The 25738-nt window shown below is 40.4% G+C and overlaps 1 protein-coding gene across 6 annotated transcripts in view; it reads right to left on the bottom strand.

Annotated features, from left to right (window-relative positions):
• The window catches only part of AFF1 (ALF transcription elongation factor 1), a 173352-nt gene that overhangs the window by 114744 nt on the left and 32870 nt on the right, over positions 1-25738 (bottom strand). For 2 of the 6 annotated variants that reach the window (XM_074346894.1, XM_074346898.1), the window contains exon 1: positions 4516-4969. The exons of the other annotated variants lie outside the window; for them this stretch is intronic. In XM_074346894.1, the coding sequence (XP_074202995.1) occupies positions 4516-4535 (20 nt within the window). In that variant the 5' untranslated portion in view covers positions 4536-4969. Of the gene's footprint in view, positions 1-4515; positions 4970-25738 lie in introns of those variants that run through there. 6 annotated transcript variants of the gene reach the window in all.

The raw sequence follows: 25738 nt of genomic DNA, 5'->3' as shown, positions 1-25738 counted from the left end.
TACTTCTAAGCCAAGAAACTTTGTCCTGAAGGTGCAGATTGTATTTCCAAGTAGTCCGGAGGGAAAGTCAGGATACAGTGGTGTTCATAGTCCTCCTCACCACATCTCGCATACAGGATTTTCCCTTTCAGAAGACAGATTTTGGAAATATGTTTATTTTCCTACCTTAGAAAATGAATGAAAGAGAAATTTGCAAATAGAAAAACCTAATTTATATATTTAAAAGCAAACCAGTTGACTGTTAACTCTCAAAGCAGTAATGAAGTTACTCAGCTTTATAATTCCTCCATTTTACAGCTATTAAGTAATACAAAGATTTGGATGCTCAAAACAAGTGACAGTACCAAGATGAGAGTTTCCTCTTATCCATAATTAAGATAATATTAAATATATTATATTTAAATTTAAATTACTTAAATGTAGCATTCACTAAATTCCATTTTCAAAGAGTATAGAACCAGCTACTGAATGCCTTTTCATGGTGCAGCATGGAATCCTCTAACTCTCCTGAGACCACTTGTATTAATTTTGCCAAAGACCATCCCCACAAACCAGCTGACTCAAAAAAAGACGACTCAATCCTCTTTCCATCTTTATCATGCAAGAAGCTCTAGTCCAAGTCAGGAAGCTCAGCTGGGCTCTCAGGATGAACTAGAAGGAAACCACTTAAGAGACCTGTCTGTGTTTCTCTTCTGTCAAGGACACTATTTACAATGGTGTCATAAGGGAAAAACTGAAGACATTCACTGGGTCGAAACACTGCATAAATTATTTCCCTCTTGAAATCACTTCCTTGAACTGCACTTTCCAAAACACCAGTGTTCTTCTTTGATATTTGCTCATATTTAATCAGAGCTTCTTTGCTTTTGCAAATTTTCTTCCAAGGTAATCTTTATAGAGCTCATAAATCAGGGGTGGGGGCAGAGGGGGGAGCAAACTGGTTCCAGACCAGTTTAAGAGTACTGCTCTTTGCAATGGAAAATGTCCCCCACCAGAGTCACATCCACCAAAAACCGGCTTCATAATAATCTTGGGAACAATCTGACTTTGCTCTATTATTATTTCTTTAAACTTCATTAACTTTAGTCAAATTCAAACAAAAACACTGGGAGAGTTGACTAAACCGAATTTCCACATCTTCCTCAAAAGATGTGCTCAGCCACCAGAAGCTACTCTCCTAAAGAAGCAAGTTCAACTCCCCCATTCCCATTCAGGCACCCCTCCCTACAAGGTGGGGGCGGGCCAGGGCTTCTCCAATAGCACAAGGTGTATTTTAAACCGGTTAATCCCTGTCCATAGTGTAAAATACGTATGTGTTCCTTTCTAGAATCCAGAAATTGCTTCAATGAAGGGGTCAGCAGAGATGGAGTACCAAAGCCCTCCTTTCTATTTCATCCATCAACACACTCCTCAATATAAAGCAAGCTAATCCTCATAGAAAAGGAAAGACCTACAAACTGATGGGACTCCATGTCTACCCCTACCCATCATACAGGCTTACTCGTCCACAAAAAAGGGCGTACCAGGTTGTATATACTTCCAAGAAAGTACAGTCTCCAAGTGCTTTAGATCAGGATTTAGAAACTAAAGCCATAATCTGTAAGTATTTCACATTAAAGAAAGCAAGTCTGTTACAATTTCCACAAAGACTAGTCAATGTATCTGTTGTGCTTACAGATTCCAAAGGAAGCACACACTGATCTGAGTGGAGGGATAGCATATGCCCTGTTTTAACTGATGTTGCATTTTTAACTGACTGCCTCTTTCTCCCCATCTCTGAAAACACAAACCAAATATTCACTGTTTTCAAAATATTTACCCAAAATCTAATTTGTAAAACTTAGGCAACTGACCTTTCAATTCAATGTCTTCCATATCTAGCAGAAGAAAGCAACCACAAATCAAAACAAAATTATCAATCTTCTACTTTTAGGTTTTACAATGAAGGAGTGAAATATGCAGCCTCAATTTATGAAAGTTCACAAGCCAAGAAACACTTAAGTAGTCCCTCCCTCATTCAAAGTACTTCTAGCTCATGCAGGAGATACTAAAAATGTGAGACAATTATCTTAAGGAACCAACTACAGAGAAGAAATACACATGAAAAATTAGTCATACACCACTCATCAATATCAAATGAAGAATATATCACCTTATAACAATACCAAATAATGAGAGAATAGTGCCATGGTCAGCTCATGTATTCACTCTCAGTGCTACAAAATTCAGTTTCATTTAAGTTCCCCTCTACCTTTTTCACTAAAAAAAAAAAAAAAAAGTAAACAATGCACAAGGAAACTCCTGTGGTTAGAACAGACTGACTTATGAATCCACTGAGTCCAACAATTTAAATTAATTTTTCCAAGAGCAGAGAGATGCTACCTCTCTGCTCTTGAAACAATGAGGGACATGTGGGCAAGATTTTACTAACCTTGATTATATATCATAGGTGATGGTCCCATTTCTCTTAGCACTACTCAGAGTAATATGGCCCAGCTTTGAGATTTCCCTGAAATCCAAAAATATCTGCAATCTTCTCCATACATTCTTTCTTTGGATCTCAAAGGTTACCTACTCTCCCACAAACACAATGTCTGAATGAACATGGACCATAGTCCAGCTACACCTAAAGAAAATGGGCACTTGTGAGATACACTCCCAGAATGCAGACTTGGAAAACAACAGACTACCATGGCCTTGTGGCTTTGTTCCTAGTTCAAGGGAACATATGAAGGCCAGGTAAAAGAGCGGAATATGTATGGTCCTTCAATTTCAATTACTGGCAAATTGAATTACCACACACCTGATAACTCAGATTTTTACATCTTGTAGCCAAGTCCTTTTAGCAGAAATTGCTTTTCGTGCATTTATATGGAGGCTTTGCAGCTCCCTCTTAACACCCCATCTCAGCATTAAAGAGGCAGCCTGGAAGTAAGGAAATGCTGCAGAGCAGCTCAGGACTCAAGCACTGCTCTACCCATGTGACCTCAGGCAAGAACAAGGCTGGCTGGGCCTCAGTTTCCTTTAAAAAAAAAAAGTGAAAAACAAAAGTACTTACCTATTTAAGTGACTGAGAATAGTCAAAGAGGTAATTCAATTACAGCCGCTGTGCCTGGCACACAGCAGTGTCCAATTTAGCTATTACCTCATTTGAGTCTTAATTAGTTTAAGGGCGAAGACATTGAAATCACTCACACCTGAGTTCAAATCTCAGCCTTATATTACTGAGCTCTGTTGTATAGTCTTTAATTTCTTAGATCGTGGTATTTTAATCTGTGGTTTTGATGCCATGGATCCCTTTGGCAGTTAAATTTCAGTAAAGCTTAGCAAAAAATAAAGATGCAACTTTTGTTTCTCATCCTAGTTTTCCTACTACCTGGTTCCAAGAACCTTTTAGAGCAACCAGTAAAACAGGGGCAGGGATAAACCACTGAGTTCAGAGGATTAAATATATACACAGAAGGTGCTATACAGTGAAGTTCTTTTTCTTCCTAGAAAGTTCTATACCTTAGGAAAAAATTTCAAAGTCTCATCAAGTTCAAGCTTCAACATTAAAGCATTGATTTCTTTGAGTGATCCATCTAGGTCTTCAGATGTGAAATGTGTTTAGCCTTATAAGATTTCCCCCAAATCACTATGTTACATCAGAGAGCAAAACTGAGGAGCCCTATTATTTTAAATGTAACACCAAAGTGCTTTCTAGTAAAATTTAAAGTTAAAGAACGTATAGGCAAGTTCTAAGCTTCCCTTAGCACCAACTGCTGTCACGACTAACATTCAATTACACACAACAGTCTGAATCTCATAAGAATCACGACAAATGCCTTGTCATCACTCTTAAGCGCTCATTACCATAAAAAAATAATAATAATAAAGCAACAAACCATGGAAAGCCAGGGCTCGAGGTTCTTATAACAGCGTTCCTGACAGCAACTGCAGTTCATTATCCTCTCCCTTCACCAACCCCAGTACGTTCCTGGTCTTTGCCTACTCAGCAAATTCAGGCAAGCTGTGCCGTTTTATGTGCAATCGTACATTTTGGCAGTAAAATTTCCAGTCACTTACCAGGCAAATTCCCAGTCACCTCCGTCGAGGCGAACTGTTTTACATTAATTAATTTCTAAAATTCTGCTCAAGGCGTTAGCGGGAAAAAAAAAATCAAGAGAACCAAAGGAAAGTGCACAAAGAAACTAAAGGACAATTTGGGTAAAGGCAGACAAGTTAAGTCAACTTGATTACTCTGAAAATAATTATTTTTGGAAGACAAGAGAAATTTAACTTTAATCTGAACTTGAACTCAACCCCTCTCCTCTCCTCTGCAGAAAACTGTCTCGGATGTTCTCCAAACTGTTTTTTATCTGACATAATGAACCACAGCATCAGGAATGACGAGAAAGCAATGACAAAGCTGCTTCCTGCCCGTCTTCTTCGCAGCACCCCAAGCCTTCGCCCGCAACCTTCAATCTCCCCGAGCCACTAACACATTCTAAAAGTTTCTCTCGGTGCCTGCCTTACCTTGACTGGGCTGCCATCATTCAGTTTATAGAGCTCAAGGTCTCCTGTCCATGAGCGCCTTCAACCCGCGGCCCTTGTGCCAGCGCCGCGCTCACCATTTGCCGGGGCCGGGCGGGGACGCTTCCCCAGCGCGACTCCCCGATGTTACGGGACTACCTGCTCCCGAGCCCGGGCGTCCTCAGCGCAGCCTCCGGCTCCGACCGTATTGGCTCACGCTAATCCTGATGGACATCCGGGCACTGGGGCCTCTGCGGGCGAACTACACTTTGGACGGCCCCGGGTAGCGTCGCGTCCGAAACCAGAGTGAGCGCGATCCCTCCGGGCGATTCCAGAGAAGGGAAACCAAAGGGGTCCGCGCGCAAAGCCCACCAGCGCACAGCTCCCGCCGAGCGGCACTTGAACTCAGGTCCGCGTCAGAAGAGAAAAGAAATCGTCCTCTGGCTGACATAAAGTTGCCCGAGTTCGCCTAAACACCCCCGTCAAGAAAGTTCTGGTGGTACGGTCCGCCTCCTTAAAAGGGCACGGCGCTCGGCTGGCCTGGGCCGGAGGCTGCGCCGGGCGGGGGCGCCGACGCAGCCCAGCTGGCTCGATCGCGGCCCGGCCCCGCCTGCAGGCTCCTGGCTAAGGCTCTCTTGCCAGGTTTTAACAATGTACAAACACACACCGCCGGAACACACAGTACCCGGCTGCTCAGAACTCCAGCTCCAATTTGATTATTTGTTGAATATTGGGCCCCGAGAGGCTGCAGGGAACAAGGAATAAAACCAACGCAGGAAACCACGTTCGCTACTTTTGACCATTCCAAAGCTTGCAGTCAGGAAATGTGCAACTAACGCACACTTGTTTGACTTTGTTCGCTTTCAGTTTTGATTTCGTTACACTGAAGCAAGTATTTACAAAACGCCCTCTCCTTTATTGGACAACATGCAGATTACAAAGGAAACAGTAACTCATGTGGTACTTAAAGAAGTAAATAAGGAACTGACAAATTCTTAGAACATTACCAAGAATGCAAACCAACAAAATATTAAACACAGTAAAGTACAAACGAAATCGTGTCCTACTAAGGGGACCAGGGAAGGCATTTAAATTTAAACTGTGCCTAAGGCTAAGCAAGAAAAAACGTAGGTGGACAGGAAGGAGGTTGTGCTTCAGCATCTCAAGGGGACCAGTACCACACTCTAGGAGCTGAGAACTCCTTTTTTTAATATATTTTTTAAACTTTTTTTTTTAATTGAGTTAATAGTCAGGAGCTGAGAACTCTTAAATGAATGCTGAGTGAATGTCTGCCCTGTGGACTCCCCATTCTACCTACAATCATGACAATGTCACCATCTCACAGAGATACTCCAGACCTTATTACTAAGAAGCCAAGGTATACAGACAAGCTGACGTCTGCAAGAAAACTGCAGAGCTGTGAGGTTGGGGGCTGGAGGGTAGGAGGAAGGCCCAAAGCATCTCTATCAGTGGTTCTCAAAGTGTGATTGGTGGACTCCTGGGAGTTCCCAAGACCTTCCTAGAGGTCAGAACTATTTTTAGGATAACACAAAGACATTATTTGTCTTTTTCACTGTGCTGACATTTGCACTGATGGTGCAAAAGCAATCGTGGGCAAACTGCTGGCGCCTTAGCACTAATCAAGGCAGTGGCAGCAAAAAAAACTAGTGGTCACTGCACTCTTCACTACCACACATTAGCAGTTAAAAACAAAAGAGCCAATTTCCTTTATGAATGTCCTTAATGAAGCGAGAAGTAGGAATTACTACTTTATTAAATCTTGACCCTTGAGGGCAGGTCATTTTGATGTTCTCTGTGACAAAATGGGAAGTACACAAGAGGCACTCTACTGTCAGAGTGAAGTACAGTGGTTGTCTAGAAGAAAACACTTGTGTAATTGAGTTGCAAGCTGAACTAGCTATTTTTTCATGGACTACCATTTCTACTTGAAAGAACAATTGACGAACTGTGGTTATTCTGACTTGGGTATTTGGCAGTCATTTTCTCAAAAATGAACAAAGTGAGTCTGTTTCTTCAAGGAAAACTGACCGTATTTATTGCCAATGATAAAATTTGAGGTTTCAGGCATTTTGGAAAATTTGACATCTGCCACCCTGAGCTTGACAGCTTCCCAATTCTTAACAACTTTCCTGATGAGGTAAGTACGGTAATGAATATGATTTTAGAAAATCTGCATAACTTAGTAACCAATATTTTCAAAACAGTACAAAATCATGCATGGGTAAAAAGATCCATCCAAAGTGCAAGACAGACCAAAGGATTTTAATATGTCAAATTAAAAAAAAAAAAAAACCTCAAGATATGATTTCAGATTCCACATTGCAACTAACCTTTAAGAAACTATGACTTGTGGAGTTTTGATACAATATCCCAAAAAGGTATTAAAATACTCTCCTCTTTTTTGTATGAGTCTGGATTTTCATCACAGATTTCAGCCAAAATAACACTGCAACAGATTGAATACAGAAGCAGATATGGGAATCCAGCTGTCTTTTATTAAGCTAGACAGTAAAGAGATTTGCATAAATGTAAAACTACCACTCCTCTAATTTTTTTTTTTTTTTTTTGGTGGGGGAGGTAGTTAGGCTTATTTATTTATTTAATGGAGGTACTGGGGATTGAACCTAGGACCTCATGCATGCTAGGCATGTGCTCTACCACTGAGCTATACCCTCTCCTCTTCCTCTAATTTTTTTTTTTTGGAAAGTTTTTTTTTAAGTAAAAATATAATTTATGTTAACAGGGAATAGGTTTCTTATTTTAAAGAATTCAATATTTTAGATATCTCAATTTTCATTTCTAATACAGCAAGTATCAATAGATAAAACCAACATATACAAAAACTCTTTGGGGTCCTCAATAATTTGGAAATGCAGAATCAGTCCATGTCACTTGCTGATATTTCCACATCTCCCTGACCTCTTCACATTCATCACGGCTTCCCTTATATTAAAATGTAGCATTATAATATCAGCTATTCCTGTATAACCTATTAGCTCCTAGATCAGCTTTGGCAAAATGTCAGATCACCTGTGGCATGTATTAAAAACAGACTCCAAAACTACTGAATCAAAATCCTTGTGGGGTGAGGTCTCAGGGATACACACTTCAACAAACTCTCCAGCTAATACCTGTCTGCTTAAATGTGAGAACCACTTTCCTAGAGTATGTGTATTTAGATAATAATGTTGAACTTTTGATTCAGTATTGGTTTATAATCCTTCAATCATTTTAAGGATCATGGTTGGAAAGCATTTATTTTTAAACATTAAAAGATCTCTATCAGACAATAAAATATCACTGCACGTATATATTCTTTTGCAATAAGAGAGTAATAAATCTTGAACGAAACAAACTATAAATTTAGGCAAAATCTACTCCCCCCAAATTTTTGCTTGCCATTTCCCCCATCTTTCTCTTGTTGTTCTAAATACCAACTATGATCATTTATGCTTTAAATTGATATCAGACATATAAGTAAGCTGAAACAATATTGCACAATAGCATTTATCATAAATTTTCCAGGTTAGAAATGTAACATCACTTACATTAAAAATACAGTTTTCCCTCTGTGAACTGTGTTAATGGTTCTGACACCAAAGATAGGAAAGAATACAGCAAATATTTACACAAAAGGAAGTAAGAAATCAACTGCAGATCAAGATTACACCTGAGATTCCCCAGGCTCTTAAGATCATTTGTAATGTAAATTAGTGAAGGTAATTTGAAACAGAAGTGGGATTACACTCGATTTGTCACAGATCTAAAAATACTAGAGGAAAGTGCTGGAGAAATTACTCTGGAACTGGATACCGCATGTGGCTGCAGAGAGAGGTACAGCAGGATACACATGGGCGTTATTATCTCCGAGTGTTTTGAAAACATCAAGGTATCCGACCCAGTCTTGTTCAGCAAAGAAACTGAACAAAAAGACATTCTTAACCTTTTGGGGGCACCTAATTTTTTGGCTTTCTGATGAAATTTGAGGATAAAGGCCCATGCACATAACATTTGCTCTACTTGGATGTGATTCGTGATTCCCCTGCAGCCCACCTAGGAAGAACCTGAGGCTCTGTAGGCTTCAAATGGTAAATCTCTGGACCCTAGGGTATGTTCAAACTGGACCAGCTAATGGACTCAACTTACCTTCCAAATAAGGGGTTGATCTTCACTGCCCCTTTAAAAAGTTGGAACTGTCTTAGTAATTGCCCAGTTCAGTGAAGAATTTCTAACAAAAGCAATGGAAAGAGGCATACCTGTCTCGCTGCTAGATGGAACTCTGCCTAGTAAGGCCAATCTGAAATAAAATCTTCAAAAATTGGAAAGAATGGAAAGATACTACATGACAGCAAAACATCATCTACACATCCAAATCCCAAGTTTCTCAGAACAGTGATAATACGCTAATCAGTTCCCCATTTCCTGAATTCACTAATCCTTCCATGACCAAGTATGCTAACACCAAAAAAGTAAGGTATACAATTTAATAAATGGGGCAGAATTTATAAGGTGAGTGCGACAGACTAGTTTACTACCTGAAACGGGTTCCTGAATCACAAGAGTGCCTTTTTATTAGCTCTTTAAATTAATGAGCTTTACAAACGACACTTGCACACATGTAGTGGCAATAATACATGGCCTATGCAACAACACACCTTAAGTACAATTACGAATGTGCACTAGAATTGTTATCCAAGAGTGAAAACAGGATAGTCTTTCAAGTGCTCCATCATTTATTTGGCAAAATACAGACGGACATATGTTAAAAATATGTTTATATTTTTAAATTTTGGGGGGTGGGGGGAGGTAATTAGGTTTATTTAGTATTTATTTATTCTTAGAGGAGGTATTGGGGATTGAACCCATGTCCTCATACATACTAAGCATATACTCTACCCCTTGAGCTATACCCTCCTCCCAAATTTTTTTTAAGTGATAGGTGGCAAACTCTTTCTAACATACCTTAGTTTAAATTTAAAAGAAACATTTTTTTTCCAACAAGTTGTCTTAATCATAACTCTTAAATACCATTCAATGTATGCATTTGGTCTACAATAGTCACTCAATGATTCTACTCTTTAGTGGCATTTTTAGTCTAAAAATTACACAGGTCAAATCTAAGAATTTTTACTTCATTTCAATGGGATGTTGTTTGATGAGGACACTGCAAAAATGACTTCACCCAAAGAAAGGTGCTTAAGGTGCCACTGGATGAACTCAAATAAATCAGACACAGGAAAAGGGAGGCGAGATGAGCAGAGAGACAAAGGAGGAGAAATAAGATGAGGGAGGGCAGAGACAGCAGGGAAAACTGGGCAATAAGCATCGCTGGAAATTAACTGGCTTCCCCTTCAGCTGTGACCTCAACACAGAGCAGATGCTCCTTCACTGGTCCTGAGCAGGTCCTGTCTGTCCCCAGGCACTCTTCCGAGCTTTACTCCACACTTTTCAGGTCCTCTAACATGGCCTTCAAACTAGAGGAACATGGAAGTTCTCAAGAGGTAAGAGGGCAAAGGTTTGAAGTAAATTATTTCCAGGTCCTTCTTTCCCAAAACAAGGGCTCAGGCTTTCCTCCCACTTCCCGCTTGCCTTCCCCCCCTTGAGTAAGACAAGCAGGCCTCTCACGCACCCCAAATCAGTCTTAGAAGCTTACACTGCTCCCGGGTGCAAGTGCCTCTGGGGCCCCAGAGGAACAGTTCTATGTGGAGGACAATCCCTGAGCTCAAATCAAGAAATACTCCTCATTAGAGACGTCCAGGTAACCAACCTGCAGCAAGGCCCGTGCCCCACTGATCCAGCTACAGGTTAGAATCAAGAAATGCGGTGGAAGGTTTTCTCTGATGGGATTCAGCTGATGGGTTGAGAATGCTGACTTGCAGTTTTTCAACATGCTTTTGGGGGAGCACACAAGCAAAAATGTTTAAAGACTTCTGCTCAATTTCACCTCTTCCTTCACGGCATGTCTTTATTTCTGGTCTACACCTTTCCACATCTTCCTCTATTTGTGCACAGACAAAACATCCCTCCTCCCCTCCCCATCCATACCAGTGACTTATTCTCAGCCTACAAACTCAAGTTTACCCAATCCTGCTCCCTCGTCCCAACAGACACTTTTTTAAAACAGTCTTTTTATCTTGGAATAATTTTAGATTTACAGAAAAGTTACAAAGAATTCTCATATACCACCCCAGCCAGTTTCCCCATTTTCACATCCTATAGTACCATTTGTCATTTGTCAAAACTGGGATATTCACATTGGTATATTACTATAAGCTAAACTCCAGACTTTATTTTGATTTCACCAGTTTTTCCATTAATGTCCTCTTTCTGTTCCAAGATCCAATGCAGGGTATCACACATTGCACTGTGTGACAGCGTCTCAGTCTTTCCTGGTTTTTTATGACCTGGATAGTTTCAAAGAGTTCAGGCCAGGTGTCCTATAAAATGTCCCCCATCTGGGTTTGTCTGATGTTTTTCCCTTCAGTGGAGGGAGGGAACTGTGTTCCACCTCCTGTAGGGTGGTAGTATCCACACATTGTATTTCTCTAAGAAAGATTTGCTTCTCCATTTATTATTCAGTCATTTATTTATACCAGTATGGCATATGCTTACATATGTATTTTACTCTTTGGGCTATAATTCAATACTACATGCTTTCTTTCGTTGTTCAGATTATTCCAGCCGTGGCCCCTGGGCACTCTCTCCCGTCAGCGCCTTGTCCCTTTGACTTGCTGTGGTCCTTCTGTCTTTTGAGCACTTCCTTACTTTCTGGTACAAGATGCTCCAGGCTCATCTTCTGTTTTCTCTACCACGGTTCTTGAAGCAGCTGTTTCTCCCACATATCACTCTTCTCTCCTTAGAAGCTACTGCCCAAACTCCTTCTGCCATCACAGCCAAAATTCCTAAATGAAGAGTGTCTGCCTCCTTTGCAACACCAGTGCCCACCTTCCTTGAAGCTCTTCTCTGTGGACTTCTATGACACTGATCTATTTTGGTCTGGGGTAGGGGGTCATTTTGTTTCGGAATTCTTTCTGCTCACACATACAGGATTCACTATAAAATGCTGGAAAACTTCCCTTATCTCTCAGTCCATATGCTGTCTCGGGCAACATCAGTAACCCTCTAGAAGTGTAACTCCAGCCCAAACCTCTCCCCACAACTCCAAGTCCCTTCTTTCCACCTGCCCAAAAACACATTCCTGGATGTGAAAAGGTACTTGGCGGTTGTCCAAAATGGATCATTTACTTAGTGAAAAGTATGTCACCCTGGAGATGCCAAGAGCCACCCATCTCATTCACTCTCAGTTGCTGCTTGGGTCTGCAAAGGGTGGTTTCTCCATAGATGGAGGGGACAATGTCCAAAGGAGGAATGGGGGAGGGGGAGGTAAGCTGGTTCCATTCTTGGGAATAAAAGCAGAAGACAAAATTCAAAGAGGGCTTCCAATTAGCAGATCAGGAGGGGTGTGGGTAACACAAAACTAAAAAATTCCACTATCTTTATCATGTGTGCAACTGTAATGATCAGTGATAAACCTCTTAAAATAAGATCTGCCTCCTTAAGTTTTTTACTAGTAAAAACCAGGGAGTGTGCACAATAATGAGTGTGCAGGTAAGTGTGCAGGGTAGTGATGCCTTTAAAATGGAAAGGCAAACAGGTTAGGGAAAGAGATAAAAAAAATCAGCCTGAGAAATGGCCCCAGGCCAGGCAGTAACCCCCAGCAACTCAAACTCAAGGGGCCAGAATTAATGTGGCTCCAACCAACTCCTCTCCCCGAGTCCCGGTCACCAATCACGAAAACTAAAGACCAGTCACTCCTTTTCCTGGCTCTTCCTGCACATGTAATCATCACCCAAATCCCTAAGGTCTCTTGAGATAGTAAAAGTGCAGGAGTGTGGGAGTTGGAGATCTTACTTGAAATACTTCTCTGTTTTTCTGAATTTATACAAATAGTCTCAAGTTGCTTTTTCTCTCCCCAGGTTGAATATGCTTTCACCCTCTTGTTACATAAAAATATTTTATGATATGGAAAGATATTACAGCATAAGTTTAAAAAAAAAAAAAAGTAATTGCTATACAGTGCATTTGTTATGAACCCACTTCATCAAAATTGAATTAATTGTGTGTATTAAAGAAATTGACTGGACCTGTGTACCAAAGTGCTAGCCATAGATATTCTTGGAAGGAAGGATCAAGTGACTTATTCTGGGCATTTAAAAATGTTCTAAGTATTATAAAATGAACACTTGTCTGAAATTTACAATTTTTACAATTGTGATAATTTACAATTACTGTAGAAAATAAAACTATAACCAAATCTTAGCTCTAGAAAGGAGACCAAGATCATCTAATCCACTTCTCCATGCAAGAATGCTCTCTGCCTAGACTGGCCCGTTTGTGTATCTCCAGGGACATCTGTTGTAATTACAAGCCAGCCCCTTCCACCGCTGGCCAGAGACAGAGCTCAAAAGTTCTGTGCTCCATAGAGTTCAAACTGGCTTCCCTGCAGCCGTCATCCCTTGGTTCTACTTTTGCCCTCTTGTTGCTAACACAGCCGTCCCCCTTTCCTATGCTGTTTCATGGTGCACCCTGTACTATCCTTTCCCCTTATACCTATGCATGTTTTTATTTTTAAACACATCTATTGGAAGCAGATTATTGTGTTGGGTAAAACCCAGCCTGCTGGATCGCTGCCTGGTAGGTTTGATCATTTATTTTAATTATTGATATGGTCTGGGTTTAAGTTCCATCAAGTTGTTGTATGTTTTCCTTTTGTGTCTTTGGGTTCCTCAGTGGCTCCATTCCTGCATTCTTTTGCAGACTTTCAGGCCCCACCCAAACCTACAAAAGCAGAAACTTTCCGGGTGTGGTCCAACAATTAGAGTTTCAACAAGCCTTCCAGGTGATTCTGTTTTACAGTAAAGTTTAGAAACCACCGCTCTAGGGCTAACAGTATGCAACCTTAACTTACCAAATTGTATATAGAGTCAAAATTGTACCAATTCACTGACATTTCCAACATCTCATTCCTCTTGGAAATTAAAAATGATCATAAGGTCTTCCATTTTTTCTAGAACCCCTCCCATTCTCTGAATTCAGGTTCTTCTTCATACATCATTACACTTTTTCAATAGGTTAGTAAGAATTATTTCCCTTGCCAACTCTCCCCCAACTCAGCCTTCAACCCCACTGCCAGAACATAGAATATACTGTTCCTAAAATACACATCAGATGTTACTCTGAAAAGAAAAGGAAAGAAAAGAGGAAAGAAAAGAAAGAGGGAGGAAAGGAAGAAAAAGAAAAAAAATTGTGTATTTCCTGCCTCCAGGCTGAAGACTAAACCTCTTTCAGAGGCATTCAATACTCTCCCCAATTTGGCCCAACCTCAGGAGTTCTCTTACCCACCAACCTCCCTCCATCCCCTCCCCACCCCATCACCACAGACGCCCTCCCGCCAGACTCTTGTGCCACCAGGCTTTGCACAGAGGATTTTCTCCTTGTTGGAATGCCCCTTCCCCTCCTCTCCAGCGGAAGACTCCCTACCATTATTCAAATTCCAACCTCGAAGAAGCCTTCTCTGATATCTTAACCTTCACACTCTTTACCTACCACAAACTCTTAGCTCTTCCGTCTGTCAAGTCAAGAGGCTAGATGGGATTAAGGGGAATGTTTGCTCGTCTGAAGGGAAAAGCAGCCAAAAGATACTGCAGCTAACAGATGACCTCTGCAACACAGAACTGTGAAGAACTCTGCTGGCGGGGCGGCTGGCAAGATTTCCTCCTACCCGTGAGTGAGAGATCAGCCCCCAAACCAGCACCATCTGGGGAGGACTCTCATTATGCAACCATCGGATTCTGACCTGGGTTCACAAAATGCAAGTGGAGACCAGTCAACTGTTTTCAACATTTCAAAAAGTCCAAAGGAAATCACGTATTCGCCCATGGGAAGTGTGTGAAGGACTCCGCTTTGGGCCTTTCTAGAGCTGATGCCAACTCGGTGTGGTAATAACAGTTAGCTCATGCTGACCAGGAAGTCTCACAACTGCATGTGGTCTGATTAATTTAAATAGGAAAACAAACAAAATTATTTAAATGTAAGTTTGTCTGGTAGAGGGACTCTTTCAAAACATGAAATCCAAAGGAAAAGGGAAAAAATAGAAGAAAGTAAGAATTAAACACACAGACAGAAGACATCGTTTTGAAGACAGGTACTCCCCCCTTGGATGTGAACTAATGAAAACAATGCAGATTCCTTCAGACTGAGCTGAGGTTCACAGCCTCGGCTACACAGGAGTATCCCCTAACCTGGGAGATTTATAAATTCCTGATACTCAGGCCACACCTCAGGCCAGTTAATCTCTGCAGGTGGGACTCATGCATCACTGTTTTTTAAATGTCCTCAGGGGACTTAACGTACAGCTAAATTAGAGAACCTCTGCTTTCAAGCTGGCCCCTCCCAGTGAGCTGACGGCATGCCTGGTAGAAATGCAGAATCTTAGGTTCCATTCCAGATCTACCAAATCAGAATTCATATTTTAACAAAATTCTTAGGGGATTCATATGTCCATTAAAGTTTGAGAAACACTGCCTTGGAAAATACAGAACATTTAAGAATTGCTTAACCCAGCATTATTTATAACAGCCAAGATATGGAAGCAGCCTAAGTGTCCATCAACAGAAGAATGGATTAATAAGATGTGGAATATATACACAATAGAATACCACTCAGCCATTAAAAAAAAAGAAAGAAAGAAAGAAATTTTGCCATTTGCAACAACATGGATGGACTTGGAAGCCATTATGCTAAGTGAAGTAAGTCAAAGACATATGTTGTATAATAACACTTATATGTAGAATCTAAAAAATACAACAAAGCAGTGAATATAACAGGAAAAAAAGACACAGACAACAGTTACCAGTGGGGAGAAGGAAGGGGGAAGGGGCAATATAGGAGTAGGGGATTAAGATGTACAAACTGTTATGTATAAAATAAGCCACATAGATATATTATACAACACAAGGAATATAGCCAATATTTTATAGCTATAAACTCACAGATTATTTGAGTATAACCTTTAAAAACTGTGAATCATTTTACTGTACACCTGTAACATATAATAATTGTACATCAACTATGCTTCAAAAAATATTAAATTAGTATTCATTTAAACTATTATTTTATTAGAGTATTTAAGATTTTATTAAATTATAAAATCTTCCCTAAAATAATTGTTATAATTAATTAGACTTACAAATAAAATAGTAAAATATATGTAAAACTCGACAACAAAAAGAGCAGCTTAACCTCTCAAAAACAAGTGACCAATATTCCCTGATATTCAGTCTAAAACACTGATCTGTAAACAATGCCTTGGGACAGTCCTCTCTGTTGTTGGAGGTTTTTCCATCCCTTCAAACTACCCTCAAATTTTCCTGATTACACATAAGAAAAGGGAAAGATTTAAGAATTGGAAGAAAGGGAATATTTCCCAGTCTTTCTTTGCAAGGCTGTTTTTTCCTTTTGTGAGGGGAAAAAAAACCACATACATAGACAAGCCACAATGATCAGTAAATTGCAATGTGTAAGTTACACAAGATCTGATCTCCACATACATAAAAGAAGTTAACTACTGACAGTTTTTTGTGATACCCGGGCCTGTCCTAACTGTGCGGTTTTTATTCCTAGCAAATGTTTAAATCCAAACAATTCAAAATCTAACTTGGGGTCTCAGTTTTACTTTCCACTGCAGGACTGAGGATTTCTTCCAAATTGTCAGAGGAGTTTTAGTTGAGATTTATTTGTCATGAGCTCTGTCTCCTTCAAGGTCACATGCAAAACAGGAAAATTCAAATGAAATGAAATCAACATTTATTAAGCACATATAATGTCCAAAGCCCTGTGCAACCTTTTAGAAGAGTTTGTGGGGTTTTTTTTTTTTAATCCTTGTCTTCTGAGCACTTACTGTAACTAAGAGACAGGGTACTCCATTTTCTAAGTCTTAAATATCTTGAAAATACAGCTGACCCTTGAACAATGCGAGGTTTAGGGGCACCAACTCTCTGCGGAGAAATAACTGCATACCATTTATGGTCCGCCCTCCATACCCAGGGTTCCTCCGTGTCTGGGGTTCTGCGTCCACAAATTCAACCCATGTGGGATTATGCAGTGCTGCAGGACATTTATTGAAAATAATTCTGAGTAGTCCCAACCTGTATTGTTCAAAGGTCAACTGTGTAACAAATTGAAAGAACCAAAAGTTGATTAATAACCTATTAAACCTTTTCCCGATCAAGGATCTATAGGTGATTGAGCTAATTAAATAATTAGTTTTAAGCATTATGTTGAAGAACTCATTTAAGAAAATGACAGCAGTTTCAGTTTACAGCACTGCCTATGTTCTCAGGAAGGAGGGGCCAAGGTAAGAATTCTCAGCTGGGAAGTTGTGAGTGTTTGAACACCTCAAAGCCAAAGCCACTGCTGGCCTCAGGCCTCAATGCTCAATAACATAACGGGCCCTACACTTCCACTTGGAAATTCACTGAAAGATGACTTTCCCTCCAATACGAGTATACTCCCTCAGTACACATGTTGGAGACACTCAGGAACAGTCTTAAATACCACAGCCTGAGCATAATGGCAAGCAGAGTGATCGGAATGGTTCTGTTAGTGATACGAATTGCCAGTGCTTGCTGATGGCCTATAATACGCCTGGCCTTGTCCTGAGTGCTTTGCTGGTATTAAGTTAATTCTCAACACAAGCTGTTAAGCCAAGTACAGTATTACCATCCTGCTTTACAGATAAGAAAAGTGAGGCCCAGGAAGCTGGTAATTTTCTCCAAGTCAGGGGTTTGTAAGTGGTGGGACAGAGCTATGACCCTAGGTCTCTGGCTCCAGGTTCCTGACTCCTAGTCACTACGCCACTCATGCAGCCTCTCTGGAGAAGCTACTGTCACTCTCTCAAGGAAACAGTCGCAGGGTTACTTCCATGTTTTCAGAAAATCATTTTTCGTGATATCTGTTTCATCACAACACTCCCAAATTTGACATGACTTTCGAGCCCAGCTAGATGGCTCCTGCGAAATGCAAACGGTGATTTATTATCATGGTTGGTTTGGTTTTCTTTAGGAGTGTTTGGGGTTGAAATTCAACATCTGGGACCAGAGCACCTACCATTTTTCAATGACTAAGCATAAGGATATTTTTTTTAAAAAGCAATTTGAAGTAAACATCGAACTCCAGTCCTGTTTTTCACCCGATATTTTGGTACCATGAACCCTACAGTCCCCCACAATGATTCATAAGTCACGTGAAAACGTCGTTTTCATCCTTCAGAAAAGATGGTGGTAGGAAGTTTGCAGAGCTACAGGTTAATGCTACTGCACAACATGACTGGGTCACAGTAATACAGTTACTGATGGTGGTGACATCAAGGACAATCATTTTATGACTAGGAAGTGATTTTAGAATACGAACTAACTTGGCTGAAACAATTTCAACTCACAGAATTTCTCTCTCCTCCCTCACTTTAACAAATGTATAGTTGCAAGGGGCCAACCATATATGTAGGTTATAGATTTCCAACAACCTCAGATAAGTGGGTCACAGCTGAGAGACCAAGATAAAATAATAAATCAAGAAACACTGTCGACCCAAACAATTTTCCTAACACTCATACATTTATTCTCAGAGTTAAGTCAAGGTCCTGGGAAATTCACTGGTTTTGGACAGCTTCCTACAGCCTACATGCGATACTTAAGCCCTAGGTTTTCAACCAACTTTGATGACGTCTATAGCACATTACCCAAGACATCTTTGGCAAGAACCTCCTTGCACTCTCCCCACTCATGGCTGGTGGCTAGCAGTTTTGTTTCATGGACAGCAGCCTCTCTGAGCCCAGCCTGAAACTGCTCTCGGGGAGCCTGGGGTTTCAAGAAATTGTGCTGTACACAAGCTCTCGTGTACAGTTCTCTGAAGATGGATCCTATGGCCGTGTGTTTTGTTCATACCTCTCTGATGTCAACAGCTAGCCAAGACTCTTTGGATATTACCAAAGCAGGGGTGCCAGTGCCCCCCAACCCCACCGCTGCCTTTCACAACTCATGCAGTCTAAAGGGCTAAATCTTTACTACACTACAACGGTTACTGCCTCCGGTTTCCACATGGGTATTAGTTATCCCCTCTTCAGGAATGAGGACTTCCACATGGAGGGCTGGCTCTCAGCCAAGTCTGACTCAGTCCAGTCTATAAATTGTTGTCAAGCCCCTGGCAGACCCCTGGCTCAAGGTTCAGAACTGTTGTGTTCAGACCCTGCTAGGGAGGGGGCAAGTGACCAGGAGAAAAGCACAGAGCAGCTTTCTAGGGTCAGTCAGGTCGATCGGCCCCAGCCCTGGAGTTCCTGCCCCCAGAGGTGCACAGATTAAATAAAGCCTTGTCCACAAGCAACACAACTGCTTGCACATAACAGTGTAAGACTAGGAGAAGGAAAACAAGAGGGAGTGGCTACGACATAAAGAGCAGAGAGCAAACAGAAAAGACATCTAATCCTCTTCCCTACCTCACATGTGAGAAATTCAAGTACCACCGTTTTACAGCTTTAAACAGACTTACAGATGAAGATTTAAAAAAAAAAAAAAGAACATAACCACAATACTACTATCCCACCTAAAACTTTCCCTTTAATATTCATATTCATAAAATTTTCCTTTAATAATCTCAACTATCCAGTTAGTCTTCAAATTTAATTGATGTGCCCAGACCCAAACAAGGTCCTTTCATTACAGAGCTGATAGGCCTGTTCAGTCTTTTAATAATCTATGTATTTTTTTCTTGAGGTTTATTTGGGGGAAAATTATTTTCTACAGAGTTCTCACATTGTGGATTTTGCTGATAGCATGAAGTGTCCTGTAACACGTTTCTCAGTCCAGTGTATTTCCAATAAACTGGCTTGATCTGATTCCTGTCCAAACTTTTGGAAAGACTGTTTCATGGATGGTTTGTCTACATCCCACGGAATCCCGTCAGGATACACAATAGTTAACTCTTTAAAAAAAAAAAATTAACATTAAATAATGGATTTGGGTAATAATAGCCATCCCAAACCATCCCATTAAAAAGTTTCTCACCATCTTTTAACATAATGATATTATCAGCTACTGGTAATCACTGCCTACCCAGTTTGAAAATGAATATTGGAATGATAATATTCCAATGCTATCACTGTATTTGCTATTTTTTCTTATTTTGTTATTTTTTTTAAGTAACTTTTCCTCATTAATTATTTGGTTACCCAAAGTATTCAGGAAATTAGGCTAAACACTTGATTCTTTGTTTCTTTTTTTGTTTTTTAAAAATTATATATTGGTTCTCTACCATTCTCCAAAGGTAACTAATGGATTTTGTTGTTTTAGTATCATTTTAAATCCATGGGTTTAAACATTTGATGTGTTTTAATCCACTGCAGTTTTTATTCGTTTGTGTCCCACTGGCTGATCTTTGGCTGCAAGAAACCCTTCAAGTTGTTTCTGGAGTCCTCCTGCTCTCACACCAATAATCTCTGATAGTGTTTGTTTTCTGGTGATGATGAGAAAAGGTAGGCTCATCTTGTACATTTCCAGACCCAGATCTAGAATCTAATTCCAGTCTTTACTGCAAAAAGCCCCGATTCCTTTTAGTGAGAAATGGTGTGTAAAATCTATACCGTGGGGTCTGGGAGAGTGCCCTGCCGCTGCGTTGGCCATTTTTATGTTTCTCTCCTCAAGGGCCAGAAGAAGGAAATGCAATTTTTGAAAACATACTAGGCAGCGTTAGTTTCCATTGATATTTTCAATTAAATTTAGGGTTATAGTGTTTTTACTTAGCCTCTTTGATTCTGTTTGTATCTCTTTTCTCTCACACTGAAAATTTTGTTTCCTAACCAGTGCAATAATGATAGCTACGTCGTTACTAAACATGTTTGCTGAGAACAGTTTAAGGTTTCTCTGTCATTAAAAGTTACTTAAAGTACAGACGATCCTCACTGGCAGAGGAGTGCAGGACATAAAAAGGACTGCCCAGGCTAAAACTCCACAAAACAATCGTTAATAATCAATGGGGTAAATTACAGTTGTTTCATGTCTTTAACCAATTTTTTTCAAAACACTAAAAGTTCAGAAGTTTATAGGCAAAAAAACTAATATATATATAAGGAATATGTTACATATAAATAGTATATACAAAATGATATATATAAGTACTTAATATAGTTACCGGTTTACGGGGAAATGAACAAAATAGGAAAACTAACATTTCATTTAGTGTACTGTGATCTAAGACATTAGACACATTTGAGAATTGAGGGGTTTCATTTGTTTAAAAAAAGAGTTCTTTGAGCAGTGCCTGCTTCTCCTTATCACGTAACTTATGACACAAGCGGACACCTTTTCCATGCCCTAGCCAAGTGTCACAATGGATCAACTTTAAAGGTGGTGAAATATCTCTGGGAGTTCTTTTAATGTGAGCACTTTGAGGCACCACTTCCTCTGAGACGTCGTCATCCTTTCCATCTCAACCACTTGGCTTATTTATTTCAGTGTTACTTCCACTCCGCTCCCCTGGCAGCACATGCCCACAGTCAGCTATTTCTTCTCTAACTTCACTCAGGCGCTATTTGAATTTCACTCCCAGCATTGTCACTTATTGTTTCTGTCCTGCACTTTGGTCTTTGTTGGCCAATTCTCTCTTTCGACTATGCATCTGTGTGAAAGGTCACACGGGTTTATCACTGGGAGACAAGGAGGCAACACAGTGACAGGCTTTGCTATCTGTGCATGAGCTAAATGACCACCTCAGCGACCAATCACCAAAAGGCTTTAAAAGCAGTGACATGACTGGTCACTGATCATGATGCTGTCTGTTATTTAAACAGTGATTTGTGGAGTAATGAGCTGGCAGCAAAGTTTGTGCTTTATGAAACTGCTGTGCTCACTGAAATTTGAATCACTGTGTTGGAGGACTGGTGTCATTTAAACCATGACAACTGAAGTGTGTGTGTACTGGAACTGTGCAAAGTAAGGACTGACTGTGATTCCTCTCAGTAAATATAAACCACCAATTACAGAAACTATTAATTTCACTTGCTCATTGTTGCTTTCAATTTTTAAGGGATCGTTTTCCCCTCTTTGATTTTGTTTTGTAATTGTGTGTAACATTTAGTAGTTCCAAAGTGAGCCACAAAGCAAGGTACATTCAGGTGCATCTAGCTTGTTTTTGTTCCCCCATCAGTTTTTGGTTTATCCTCTTATTACATATTTTTTAATACAAGCAAATACATATACATTTTCATAGTCTTCTTCCCTTACTAAATAAAAGATAACATAACTATACATAATATTCTGCACCTTATTTTTTAAAATTATATATCTTAGAGAAAATTTAGGCTCATCTTAAAGGTATAGCTATGTGTTAAAGTAGCGCCTAGCATGCACAAGGTCCCAGGTTCATTCCCCAGTACCTCCACTAAAATAAATAAATACCTAATTACCTTCCCCAAAACACACAAAAATTTTTTTAAATAAAATAAAATATCTTAGAGATCACACAACAGCAGAAAACAGTCCCCATTTCTTTTTATAGTTGTGAAGCGCTCCACTGTGTTGCAGGACCTGATTTTTAAACACCAACTCCCTGTTGACATTTGGGTTGTTCCCAGTCTTTTGCTATCACACACAGTCCGTAATAAATAAACTTACAGATATCTTTTTCTTATTTTTGCCAGTGTATCTTGAGGATAAATTCCTAGAAGGGAGCTGGCTAGATCAAAAGGTAAATGCAAATGTAACTCTGCTCCCTACCGCCAATTCCCCTCCGAGGGCTCTGCATGCTGCGTTCCCACCGCTCTGAGTGGGAGCGCAGTACCGTCCCCCCTACAGTCTTATCAACAAAACGTGCTGTTGAACTTTTGCTTTTTACCACCCCTGATAGACAAGATCTGATAGTGCTGTGTAGTTTTCATTTGCATCCCTCTTAGTATGCATGACTGAGCATCTTTTCATATCAAAGGGACATTTTAAAACCATAACTGTTTTGACAGGTTTGATATTGTAGAGTAAGAGTTTTCATACAAACTTTCCACAAAGATAAAAAAAGAACTATTAAACACATTCCTTAAAAAATCTGAGTAATTTAAATACACTCCCCCCCAACACACACACAGACTTTATTCATATCAGTTCATCTAATCAATACATATTTGAGGGGTTTGTTGCACCAGGACCTGCCCCTGATGTGCTAACAAAGGCTGGGCAGAGGGGCGTGGGAAGGCCATGGAAGAAGTTAAGTGTTTAGTGGGCACCCCAGTCATCGGCACATCACTGGAGTAGAGAGTATCTGAGGCAAACTTTCAACAACAGTTCACTGGGTCAAAAGAGAAAGGGTTTTCTAGGCTTTAGAGATGGTCTGAGCCAAGAGTAATAAATGGTCACAACAGAACAAACCTGCCTTTTCTATTTTAAAAATAAAAATCTTAAAGAGGTGGTGGGATAGGCCACAGGTGCCAGAATTATGGTGAGAAAAGCAGAAAGAGATACAACCAAAAGTTTAAACTACTATAATTAAACCCTGTAACTAGGTACCTCTAACCTGATGTAATGCCCAGCACTGATTATGGAGTCCACAAAAAGTAATCCAAGAAGAGAGTCCAGGGAGGTATTCTGTTGAAGGACAAGGATACAACCCCTATTCCACATGGGTGGAATCCTTTCCACTCAGGATTAGAATCTGAGAAGCCAGCAGGCTTACAATGAAACTTTCTATACTGTGCAATTTACTAGACAGAGTCTGTCATGATACAAGCATGAAATGTAGCAACGAGAAAGAAGCTACCACCACCAATAAGACAGTATTAAAAAGTAATTCTGAGATTCTTTGGTTGAAGTAATTACACATCTAAACAAAAACCCCAATATAACTAAACCACTTCATAGCTTACTTCTCACTAAACCTATCAGCAACCATTTACCTTTCCCCTCACACCCACAATTAAGACTGTAAGAGTCAACACAACCCAGGGCAGAGTACACGGCTGATTCATCTCTGTATCCCCCACAGCACCATGTGAAGTAGGCATTCAATAAATATTTGGTGTATGAAAGAATGAAAACACCCTCCCATAGTAACAAGCCCAGACTTTTCCATGGGAGGACCTTTCTCCTGAATTATACGTTAGGGCAACTCCCTAGTAAACCTTCCAAATAAATTCAACAAACACTTACCGGGTACCCAGTAAGCTCAGTATTAGGCACTATTCTTGGCAGTGGCCTGAAAAGATGAGTAACCCCTAGTCCCTAACACCCGGAGGGAACTCAGTCTACTGTGTGAGAAACACGAACTATAAAATACAATGGGAAAATGCCTCTGTGGAGAGAAAATGATGTGGGAACACAGGTGAAGGAACAAGTCATTATGCAGGGACTGAGGGGGAAAGGTGAGCTCAGAGAATCCACAAAACTTCAATCCCAGCCCCCTCCTCCCCAACACTCATACATGCTCATATCCACTCTAAAACAGTATTTGAAAAAACAGACGATCAAATCGTTCCACCGCAAAGAACCCTTCAAGGGTCTACAATAGGTCAAAGCTTATCTCCACTCAACGCAAAAGCCACGACCACCACCACCTGCAGCTAGTGGGCGCCTGCCGTTTTCAATCCTTACAGTAACCTGAGGTTGCTGCTGCCATTTCAGTTTGACAGACCAGGAAACTGAGGGCACAGAATGATTTTTTTTTTTTAATTTTGTCCTAGATGTCGGACATGGGAAAGCCAGAGCCCAGTTCTGGCACAGAGCTCCTTTTGTGATCACCCACTTCTCAGCCTCATCTCCTGCCTCTGGGCTCCTTGCACCATAAAACTTCAGTAATATCAAACTACTTTAAATTCTGTGAACACAACTCAAGTTGTTTCAAACCTCTGTGCTCCTACGTGGAAAGCCCCTCAGCCACCCCTCACCAAAGCCTTCCTCGGCATGGCAATAAAAACTGTGTGCCCCTCCCATGATCAAGTATCCTTTGTCACAACCCACCATCCTTGAGCTTATCACACTGTATTATAACTCCTCGTTTGCATTTACATTTCTACACTTAGTTCTCCTGTACTTACCCTATGACAATCAACCTTTATCATGCTTCACTGTAATTACTTGTTTAAATGTCTTTGAAGACTTTTAAGTCTTTTAAGACTGTCTTAAGGAGTTTTGTATCCCCAGCACACGGTGCACAGGAAGCCCTAAATAAATGTTTGTTGAACTGAAACCAAATAAAGGTGAAGGTAGGATAAACAGGCTTTTCCCAGGAAAACAAAGTAGTGTTGGAAGACCATTCCAGGCCTGGGACCAACAGGGTCAGGAACACAGAAGTACAGGAAGACATGGCTTTCGGAGGGGAAGCAGTGAAAACTCATGTTGCTCTGCAGGGAGCCCAGGAGACACACAGGGCAAGCACCAAAGAGGTGAGTGCCTATCAGGCTGCATACACCCTCAACATGCTCCTTAGGCAACAGTGATCCAGCAGAGTTTTTTAAACAGTTGTGGGTTAGAAAGATCACTCCAGGAGGGGAGGGTATAGCTCAAGTGGTAGAGCACACACTTAGCATGCACAAGGTCCTGGGTCAAATCCCCAGTACCTCCTCTAAAAATAAATAACTAAATAAACCTAATTACCTCCCCCACCAACAAAAAAAAATTTTTAATAATAATAGTCTTTAAAAAAAGAAGAAGAAAGTTCACTCCAGCAGACACGGGGGATGGAGGAGGCAGCAGCTGGCTAGAGGAACAGGGAACTGGAGTCGGCTGGAGAAGTCCAGGCAGTTACTGTCAATAGTATTTACAAGACAACAGGGAAAGAAAGAGGGCCTGGAATCTGAGACCAGAAAGGGACAGCAGAACCTTCTAAACCACGAGCTGAGAGTTGTTCTTGGTGTCATGACCCCCAACCTTAGCTAGTCACCAAAGTTCTTTTCTGAATTTAACTGATGTGAGCAAAACATTACATTCAACTTCTTAAAAGTGTATGTGAAAAGCTTCCTTGTGGTTGTTTCCAATTGTTAGCCTCTGAGATACTTGATTTGCATACTGTTAATTAGAAGAAATATCATCCTTTCAGGAAATCATAAGTTAGCGATTCTTGATGGCATTTCCTGTCTGATTCCCTTCATTTGCACTTAAAACCTTGGAAGAAA

This window comes from Camelus bactrianus, chromosome 2 (genome assembly GCF_048773025.1).
Source record: "Camelus bactrianus isolate YW-2024 breed Bactrian camel chromosome 2, ASM4877302v1, whole genome shotgun sequence".
Lineage (NCBI taxonomy): Eukaryota > Metazoa > Chordata > Mammalia > Artiodactyla > Camelidae > Camelus > Camelus bactrianus.
Note: the sequence above shows the minus strand (reverse complement) of the source record. Positions and strands in the feature narration are given on the sequence as shown.